The sequence below is a fragment of the Mastomys coucha genome, unplaced genomic scaffold (assembly GCF_008632895.1).
Source record: "Mastomys coucha isolate ucsf_1 unplaced genomic scaffold, UCSF_Mcou_1 pScaffold21, whole genome shotgun sequence".
Lineage (NCBI taxonomy): Eukaryota > Metazoa > Chordata > Mammalia > Rodentia > Muridae > Mastomys > Mastomys coucha.
In genome coordinates, this window is record NW_022196904.1 from 169,358,112 (window position 1) to 169,368,399 (window position 10,288).

The 10,288-nt window shown below is 45.2% G+C and overlaps 1 protein-coding gene and 1 long non-coding RNA gene across 3 annotated transcripts in view; one reads left to right on the top strand and one right to left on the bottom strand.

The window, feature by feature from the left end:
- The first annotated feature begins 4,681 nt into the window (after positions 1-4,681).
- The window catches only part of Lgi1 (leucine rich glioma inactivated 1), a 47,070-nt gene continuing 41,463 nt past the window's right edge, over positions 4,682-10,288 (top strand). For both annotated transcript variants that reach the window (XR_004123583.1, XM_031390223.1), the window contains exons 1-2: positions 4,682-5,784; positions 6,239-6,310. Coding sequence is in view for 1 of the 2 variants with exons in the window: in XM_031390223.1 (XP_031246083.1) it covers positions 5,594-5,784; positions 6,239-6,310 (263 nt within the window). In the remaining variant the exon portion in view is untranslated. The remainder of the gene's footprint in view (positions 5,785-6,238; positions 6,311-10,288) is intronic.
- Positions 6,522-10,288, bottom strand: part of LOC116103806 — a 4,217-nt gene continuing 450 nt past the window's right edge. Inside the window, exons 2-3 of the long non-coding RNA XR_004123584.1 lie at positions 10,002-10,087; positions 6,522-6,724 (exon numbers count right to left, since the gene is read on the bottom strand). This is a non-coding gene — a long non-coding RNA (uncharacterized LOC116103806). The remainder of the gene's footprint in view (positions 6,725-10,001; positions 10,088-10,288) is intronic.

A 10,288-nucleotide genomic window follows, 5' to 3' on the forward strand; every position in this document is an offset into this window, starting at 1 on the left:
TTGCCCACCCAGTGCCCATTTCTCAGTCTCTAGAAGCAGCATCAAGCTTTCCTTCAGGAACCACCCCCTCTCCCATCACACACCTCCGTGGGAATGCCAGCCAAGACGCTCGTGATTTGTGATTTCACAGCTAATAGGTGATGGACACCTGGCACCAGCAGCTCAGCCCTCAGTCTCTCTCCTCTGAGGAAATAAGGATAAGAGAATGCCACCAAGGTCCCTTAAGCTCTCCCAAGTTTCTCTCTCTTAAAACCTGCTTGGCCAGCCCTTTCTTGGATTCTTGAGGCTATCACCATGGAAACAGGTTCCTGCATGCTTAGGTTGGCTGAGGTGGCAACAGAGTCTCTCACTTGCTACCAAAGAGTCCTAAATGATACTACTCCTAAATCCCCATAGAGGGCTGGCCCTCCCCTGGCCGAGTTTACCATTTCCCATGTAATTCTGGCAGAACCATCAGTCACTGAATATATCCATCACACACACACACACACACACACACACACACACACACACACACACACACCACTCCATGTACATCATAATTTATCCTAATGTTAAGAATGCAAGCATGGTATTATTCAGACCTTATCAATGTAGAAAATGAGACACGGAAAAGCTAAGAAATGTTTCTTAGGCCACAGAGCAAGTAGGTCCAACTTCTGCCTCCCATCAGCAAGGGAAGCTTACTGGGCCTTTCTCTGCTGCTTCACAGATCCTGGGGTGGTCAAAGATCCTTAGCATATTCTGATGCTAAGTGTTGGGGGTTTATCGCCTTCCCTCCCCCTTCCTCTTCACCTCATTCTTTCTTTTCTCCAGCTGTAAGTCACTTATAAGAGACACAATTTCTGTCAGCACGGTGGACTCCTACAGGCACACATACTGAATGGAGTCAGAAGGTTCCCAGGTGCAATAGTTACCCTTACTTGAGTAATTCATCGCCATTCAGAATCATGTACTTTAGAATCTGCCTGTACCCACCAGGTTGATTTCCCAGCTACCTGCTTCACCTGACTCTCAACACCCCCCGCCCCCACTCAGAAAGCTGTTTTAAATGACACTGGTTTGCTTGCCCCTGTGTTTGCACAAGGAGGTAGGGCCAGACCTGACTCTTTAGGGTTCCTAATGATTTGTTTACCACAGTTAATGTGGGGTTTCCTAGGCCACGCCAGGCTGAAGGGAAAATTGGGCTCGTACCCACAGCACAGGCTGTTCCTCTCTCCTCCGCTTTCATCCGCCCTTCTAGATCGCCAGCACACTCCTGGGACCCACTTCAGCAGCTCTGAGCGTGGCCAGTTCCTCCAATGGCTGCCGAGCTTGGCCCACCACAGCTGAGCTGCTGCTGAAGCAAAGCATCAATGACTCTGGTGACTCTGAGCCTTGGCCCTGAATAAAGACGTCATTTGCTTCACATCTCTGCATCAGCCTGGTACCTCCGCTGCGTGTGATTGTTCATAGTACCCACGTACACCACAGTGGTGTCCCTAACTAGAGGAGACCCTCATCTTGGTACCGGGATCTTAAAACAGAGTCCCCTTACCCTCTTTAGCTCACACATGCTCAAGAGCAGTGGGTTAAGAAGGATTCTCTCTCTCCCTCTCCCTCTCCCTCTCCCTCTCCCTCTCCCTCTCCCTGTCCTCCCTCTCCCTCTCCCTCTCCTTCTCTCTCTCTCTCTCTCTCTCTCTCTCTCAGAAGCCTTCTCTTTTTCAGACTCTGGACCATGTCTAGGTCAACCCTAGGTAGAGACGTTCTCACCAGACTGATAGGGTTGGTCTGTTGTCTGGTTCACTTGGTTCTTTTTGGTCCCTTCATGTGGTTAAACTGGTAATGCCATCAGCACCTGTCATCCTAAGAGAAGTGGCAGCTTCCTAGCGTGACCATAGACATCAACTGACCTCGTGTTTAGGTGGAAACATTGCTTCCCAAGTACTGGGAGCCACATGATCTGAAGTTGTCTTGTTTTGATGATGGTAATGGTGATGGTGATGATGATATGAATCTTTCTTAAATATCAGATTCACACCAAGCATTTAGGTATGAGGTCTTCTCTAGTATTCTCAGCAGATCTATGTGCAATGTCCCCTCAACAAGGGGAAAAAAAAAAACCCTGTGACTTAAGAAGTTAAGTAGGTCCATGGTCACACTGCTGGCAAGGTACAGAGCCAGCCTTGGGCTCTTCTCGGTTGTTCCTCTGCAGCTCGGCTCAGAGCCTGTTTCAACTGGGCCTTCCAGCTCCCCTGGGTCTCCGGCCAGTTCTGCTTTCATCTTTCTAGGCCCTTCTCCCAAAGAGGCCACCAGAGTCCACAGGTAGGTTGCCAACTTTATCCAGGGACCTCCGAGTTGTGGAAACTTCTAGCACCGCATCCTCGCTTCTTATAGCTGCTCTACACTCCCTGGAGGCTCCCCAGGAGAGCAGGGTGGGAGGCCATGCTAGCAGGATGTCCTGTTGTCTGACCTCAAGTTTCTCAAGATTTCCTAAGCCCCTCCTCAGATTCATTTCTAGACCTTCTTCCCAGAAAAGCTGTCAGCATCCTGCATGGCACGGTTTAAACTGTGCCTGATCTTGGTGGGCGTTTCAATTGATTAAGGAACTCAAGTGTGAGCTTTAAATGTCATAGAAAAAGAAAAAGTTACTTACTGTCTTTTCAAAATGCTCATTGTAGCTTGTCCTTAGTGCCCCCCCCCACCACCAAAGTGGTCCTTTCTCTGTTTGAACTGACAAACTGAGCTGAGCAGCTGCAAGCGGATGGTAGGGATACAGTTTCCTACTGTCATGCAGTATCCTCCTGGCTTTACCACACCAAGAAAGAAAGAAAGAGAGAAAGAAAGAAAGAAAGAAAGAAAGAAAGAAAGAAAGAAAGAAAGAAAGGAAGGAAGGAAGGAAGGAAGGAAGAAAGGAAGAAAAGAGGAAAGAAAGGAAGAGAGAGAGAAACAAACAAACATACAAAGACTGCTTGGCTTTCTGGGAGCCCAAAGCCAATGGCTTGTCAGTCTTGATAGCTGATTGTATCTGAGAGCCAATCCTAGGGAGGGAATATCCTGTTTGACCACATTGGTTGTTTGAACCACATATTTACCATTGTTTTGTGCCATACGGGGTAATAGCTCTGTCAATAGGTGTCTGTGTGGGGGCTTACTACCTCAGTTTCCCCATCAACATGTAATATGCAGGGATTGGACCCAAGATCTAAGGTCCCTGAAGATGTTCAAGGCCACTGTTTTGTGGTTACAAATTTTATTAGAAATCGGGGAATTAAGAGAGCGGCAACTTGAATAAAATGATGGATATAAAATACTCACAGTATAATCACATTATCTGTAACGAGATCCCACCCTGCACTTGCAGAAGGATTCAATTTTTAAAAGATTCAACTTGTGGCCAACTTTGAAGTGACACACTGCTTGGCTGAGGCTTGCGCATGGGTCTGGGTTTCTGAGAACACACTCTTTCATCCTTCATCCTTCTCCACAGTCCACAGTGAAGCTATAACACGACCGTCTTTTCAAATTGTGCACCAGAAAAGAATTTCTGCTTGAAGCTCATCAGCATTCTATGGGCCAGCAGAGCGATCCAGACTTTACCCATCCTGTTCCCTCCTCCCTCCGTTCACTGGTTCTTCATGGAAGTGTGCCCTGACCTCTCTGACCAAGGCAAGTCCCTTTATTATAACACTGTGGGGCAATTTGAAGTTTATTAGGTGAATATATGATTACTGCATTCGAATAGACCATGCACTGTCCTACGAGCTCCTACAGGCATGCTGGATGCCCCTCTTGTATACAGTGAATGCTGGCTCTGGTTTTACAGCAGTTTCTACTTCCATGAAGCTTTTCATCCTCTGGAATCAACATCATCATCGCCGCCACCACCACCATCATCACCATCCCAGCAATTCAGTAAGAGAGTGAACATGACTAACACAGCCCTCTCACAAAGCCATTAGAGTTAAGGAACAGTTGAGCCTGGAGTCGTAACACCTACCTGTAATCCCACAATTCTGGAGGCTAAGGCGGAAAGGATAAAATCCAAGACCATCATGAGCTACGTAGACAGGCAGCAGCAAGGTTCTTTTTTTTTTTTTTTTGCCAATAAACAAAAGGAGTTTCTTGGAGTTGGCCTAGGGTCAGCTACAAGGGGGGAAGAGAATGGCAGTGCACAGACCTCTGATAAGAGTGGCTTTGTTTCATGTAGGCATGGGCATTTGAGCGATCCATTTTATACATTCAATTTTTAAAAGAGAGAAAAGGAAGGGCCATGCCTGACTTACCAGAGTGGCTGTGCCACCAGGACGGATGGCCGCCATCAGCGTGGTCAAAGGACATTCTCTTCTACTGTCCTAAGGATATTTTCACCCTCTTAGGCTGGACAACCCCACGCCAAGGCTAAGCTTGATTTTGTCCTTAAACAAACTTCCCTTTCCAAGGGAGTGTCTTCTTTTTTCCTATGATATAGCCAATAAGAGCCTGTAATTTTTCTTTGGTTCCCACAGTCATAACAAGACCATCTGTCCTCTTGTCCTTATGTTCCCATTCTACAGGCGGGATAGTTCCCTTGTCTGTAAATTCTGCTGTCTCCAGATGACCTGGGATCTCCAAGCGGGGTCTCTAGCTTACTCTAGCACTTCCCCACGTTATTGCAGCTTTCTGGGTGAGCCAGGCCCAGTTTCAAAGCCCCAGGAAGCTGGAGTTGGCTGCCTCCTGCTGGCAGGCAGTGCGTTCCAGCCTTTCTGAAGGAACTCTGCCAAAAGAGGGGAGAGCAAGAAGGGAGGAGACTGGATTATACACAGGGACAGGGACGGCTTACAATTCTGTCGCCTCCCTCACCGTGGAGGGAGGAGTGGGCTGTGCAAGGTAGTGGGGGATTATGAAAATCGATAATTCATAATAGTTGATAAGTGTCAGGGAAGTATTCAGTCACAACGTATTCCCCTGAAATTGACAGTCTCCATGTGTTCACGGGTTCATCATTCACCGGTGGCATCAACGAGGTGGGCTCTGCCAGGGAAGGCACGGGTTTAACGGCAGACAGCTTCATTTAACTTCCCCTTCCCAGCCAGGACTGGCCCCCAAGCTAGTTTTTCTTACTAGGCTGTTTGCTACATGAAGAGCAAATTCCCAGAGGTTCCCGAGAAGATTGCCCACATCCTATGCCGAGATGACTGCTCCACCGCCCGCCCACCCACCCACTAATAAGACATAATGCCGTCCTATTTTTGGTAACAATTAAAGGGCCTCCCGGTGAAAGCAGAAAGCTGTTTATTTTCTGTTACATCACTTCGCTTGCCTTCGAAGACTGGTCCGCGCTCAGTGTTTTCTGTGAAGTGAGTCGGCTCTCTTCCTCCAGCAGTTGGCTCGCTCCCACCTCGCAGCACCTCACAGGTCTCTTCCCCCCAGCAGTGCGCTGCCTGAGCGAGGAACAAGCTCACGAATCAGCTGGAGGTCCCTGTTTTGAAAAAGCAGAGACAGAAGCAGAGAGAAGGGTGGACTCCTATGTGACCTGTTCTTAGAGCAAGACAATCAGCAGCTGAATTCCAGAAGCCCAGTTCATGTGTGGGGATATTTTCTCGACTGCGTGGAATCAGAAAGCAGCAGCAGGATGGGAAATGCCTGCCTTCCCCTGAAAAGAATTGCCTATTTCCTATGCCTCTTTTCTGTGGTTTTGCTGACTGAGGGGAAGAAACCAGCGAAGCCAAAATGCCCTGCCGTGTGTACTTGTAGCAAAGATAACGCTTTATGTGAGAATGCGAGATCCATTCCACGCACCGTTCCTCCTGATGTTATCTCCCTGTAAGGCCCGTAAGCATTTTGATATCTAATTTACAATTTAAAAAAATATTCCAGCTGGTGGATTTGGGGGTTTGTATGGATTCTGAGAGGGGCACGGAGCTCGAGAGACAGCTTCCTCTTGCATGCTTGACCATTTGACAGCACTAACATTTTGCTGCATTTAAAATTTGTGATTTTGATAAGCTGCCAGAGAACATGCTTAGCTAGCCCCCACCCTGGACATCATCCCGAGGCACCTGGAGCAGGCTCATCTCTCTCTCTCTCTCTCTCTCTCTCTCTCTCTCTCTCTCTTGCTTCATCTAGAAAGAAACAGAATCGTACTTTATAAAATAGTGGGGAAATATAGCAAGTGTTATGGTAAATCAGATTAACATAAGATCTGTTCTCTGTGTATGTCTCTTTGTGTGTGTGTCTGTTTGTTTTTGTGTTGTGTGTGTGTTTTGTTTTCTTTCAGATCCTTTGTGAGATCTGGTTTTACTGAAATCTCAGAAGGGAGTTTCTTATTCACGCCATCGCTGCAGCTCTTGTGAGAAACATTTATATCATGACTATTTTTAATATGGCATATATTTGGATAAGCCTTCTAGTAAAATGAGCTTGATATTGTTTCTGTTGAATGTAATGGTATTTCTGAAAGGGGTGAGAACATCGGTAAAGCGGGAGATAGATGGGTCATTTGTAACTTCACATCCACCATGCAGGTTGATTCTTGCATGGGCAAATTCACTAACCTGTGATGCCGCTGTCTAGTTTAGTGGCTGTTTGTGAAGTTGTTGGGATGATGCAACAAGAATGCTAATTTTGATGGTCTTACTTTCATTTTTAACTTGGGGAACTTCGGTTATTTTGCGCTGGAGTTCTTGGGTTTGTCAATACAGAACCCAACATCACATATGCGCTCAAGATGTTGTCTCTTGGAGATCTGGGGCAGACTGCTCCTCTGTATGATTTACCATGTGGGGAGAAAGAGAGAAAAAAAAAACACCCTTGGTTCTTTCTAGGTAATTTCTTAAAATACTAATTCTCAAGAGGCTGCTTTCTAATCTCCTCTAATTTATAACTAGTCCCTTCCCAGTGAGGGAAAGAGGATATTAATATAGCAAATAATCCTTGTTCTATGTTTTGAGATGGCCACAAGGGAGCCACATATTCAGTCCATGCCTGAAAAAATATTCAAAAATAGCACTGGACTAGGAAATCAGACCTCTTCACCGGGATAATGAAATATGTATAATTTGTTCTGATGTGTAATGTTTGGCAACTGGAGTCTAGTTCTTCGTGGGTATCACTTGAGAGTCAAGGGGTCTCCCATGCTCCAGCATCAAACATAGGTTAGCAGATAGACACTTCCAAAACAGACACAGCCGACTGTTAATATACTGATTTTGAGGTATCTTACTTAACTGTGTGATTAAGATCCGAGTTTTTAATTTATTTACTTTCTAGGTTTATATTTGTTTCCTTGCCACCCATTCTTAGCCATTGTGTGGAGATTATTTATACATGGACAAACTGTGCATTTGAAATCGGAGAGTCCTGTGTTCGAATCTCACCCCACTAATCTCATCTCACTAATCACTAGAATGTAGTCCTGTGGTCTTGTTCCTGCTCTCCTTCCTCTCCCCTCAGCTTCCTTATCTACAAAACAGAAACGATAAGACATATTTTTGAAGTGTCATGATCAGAGAGAAATAAAAATTTAAGTATATATAAAAAAAAAAGTTTGCATTTTTAAAGAAAGGGTCTCACATAGTTCATGCTGACTGACCTTGCCCAAGAGCTCTGCTGGCCTTCAGCTTCTGATGTTCCCCTTTCCCTCCCCACTGCCGGGATCAAAGGTGTGAACCACTACAAGCAGCTTTAGATCAAGCTCAAGATGTGGCGTATTGGATGTGGCAAAGTCTTACATGTTTTATGAAGGCCGCAGCTTGAATTTTTCTACGTCAAGATAAAATGTGAAAAGTTACTTAATATATTTTGGAGTCTGTCAGAAACCCTAAAACCGGCTTGACTGTTTGACTGCCGTTACAAACTTGATCAGATGTTTTGACATTATATAACAAGGCTCATTATTGCCCTGCCTTTGGTTGATTGCAATTAAGAACAGAGTTCCAGGGGTTTATTTATGCGTTTGATTAAGGAAAGTGTTAACATGCCAACAAAAAAAAATTTTTAAACAGGTTTTATAATTCAGAGGGGCAACGTCTGTAAGTCTGGGATCCTTCTGTGGACTATGCTGAGCCTGAGAAAACGATCGGTTTTGCTTACACTATTTATTGGTCATATAAATGGCTTGTTTAAAATGCGCTTTTTAAAAAAATGTGCTAAGGCACCTGGGATAGATCCTTAACTTTCAAGACCTCTCAGTCCCCCAGTGCTCTCCCGATCTGACACGAGATGGACATTGGCTGGACACTGGAAACCTGGGCTGTACTCTACTTTCTTTTTGTTGGGTGGACCCAGCGACTCTGAGCACAGAAGCTGGGCAATGTCATAGAAATAGTTCCCGGCTGCTGCAGGGCAATGTGATGTCACACATTTAGAATCACAGAGGGAAGCCAAGGGCCTGGTTTTAAATAGCCCACACTGAGTGTGTGCCATGCCCCTCTGTCCCATGCTCTGAGTTCCTATGGAACATTCCAGCCCTTATTTCTAAAAGCAGTTCAGGTTTCAGAAGTAACAAAGGAGCCAGTGGTTCTGTCCTGTATGTCCTTCATTACCTCATATTAGCTGACCTCAGCAGAGTAGATTTGGCCATTCTGATTTTATGCAAAACCATCAAAAATCAAAGTTTGTGCATAGGCTCCAGGACCATGTTTTTAAGGACTTTGTTCCCCATACAGCCTGCCCATTGTTCTCTGCTTCTTCTTATGCTCAGGAAAAAGCCAAATGAAAGCATTTTCACTAAGTAAGGAAATCCCAATGGCCCTGACATACCATGACTACAGACAGCAAGTGTCCTGTGGCTAGTGCAGCTCTCTAACCCAAGAACTCTACCAACCTGCCATTGGGGCAGGAAAACCGAGGTGTCACTAGCATTGCGTGGGGTTGGCAACGAATTCTAGACCATGGATCTACAGATCCATTATGCATCTGCGAAGAGAGCAGCTTTAGGATCAATTCTGCTTAGTCTTTGTTGAAGGCAGTTGGCTTCTTCGTTTGGATAGAACAAGAAATGTCTGGTCCCAGTTAGGTGTGGTGGTGCGCCCCTGCAGTTGTTGTGTTACTTGGGAGGACTGAGACAGGAGGATCTAGAGTTTGAAGCCAGCCTGGGTTAAAAGAAAGAAAAAGAAGGAGGAGCCTGTGATGGGGTGTTCCGTTCCTATAACCCACTGTTACAGTCTGATATTATGGTGATGGTCCCATGTGCTTCCTCAGACCTTCCTTAAGCTAAGAGGCATGATCAGGACTGGGGCTGGCTGTGCAGCAGGCCAAGCTGGAGAACAAGAAAAACAGAACCCATGCTCTACTAGAGAAGAGAGAAAAATTAAACGGATCCAATAAAAATCAATCAGATCAGCTGTACAAAGCATTCCCTTTGTGGGGAAAAAAAAGAGAAGTTCCCAAGCAAATGTCATTTTTCTTCATGTTTTTCACAGGGCCAATTTGAAACATAACCAGTGAGCATGGTTGTGTATTCCTGCTTGCTGTCTGTGCTGGAGTGGTTCTTTCAGTGAACGCAATTTGGAGAAATGTGTTTTCACACCTTACCAGCCCTGTTCTTTCCCAAATACAGACTGGAATGAATGCCCAGTGCTACAGGCTCATGGTGGGAGACTCATCCCCAGTGATACAGGCTCAAGATGGGAGACTCATCCCCAGTGATACAGGCGCGTGATGGGAGACTCAGATTTAAGTGGGGGAGAAAAATGTGGCCACATTGCCACTTGTTTACGACATTTTAATGAATTAAGGCCCTTCAACTTCTAAGACGCTCCTATTTGCTGGCAGTGAATCTCAGAAGTAGTTCTTAGTATAATTCTCAAATACATAATAAAAAACTGTACAAATTCAATAAGGCCAGAAAAAAATATATCCACCTTTTTTCAATGAGATTTCATCTTGAGTGAAACATAGAATTTACCTTTGATATAGGGAAAACGGCATTTAGCAAAATTAATACACAGTTGACACATAAATACCTTGTCCACAAGGCATCAAAACTCAAAATAAATAGGAAAGCAAATGGCATGCATAAGAAATAAGCTTATTCTTACCATGGTATTCCATTAGCACCTTCGCTGTCTTACTCGTTCAGAGAAATGCCCACAGCAGATCTTGTCCTTTGAAACCACTGGGTTCTCTACCGTAAGTAACAGGAATGAAATGTGGCAATGTTGAACAACCACTCAAGCTAGACCAGTCAGCTTCAAGTGTGAGGACACTTTCTTAACTGGTTATACGTTAATGAATATGTCTTGGTTCATGTCCAGCAGGTGCTCTATGAAGCTCCCTGTCTCTTCCCCCAAATTTCCCTTTTCCCCTACAATCTATAGGTCTGGTT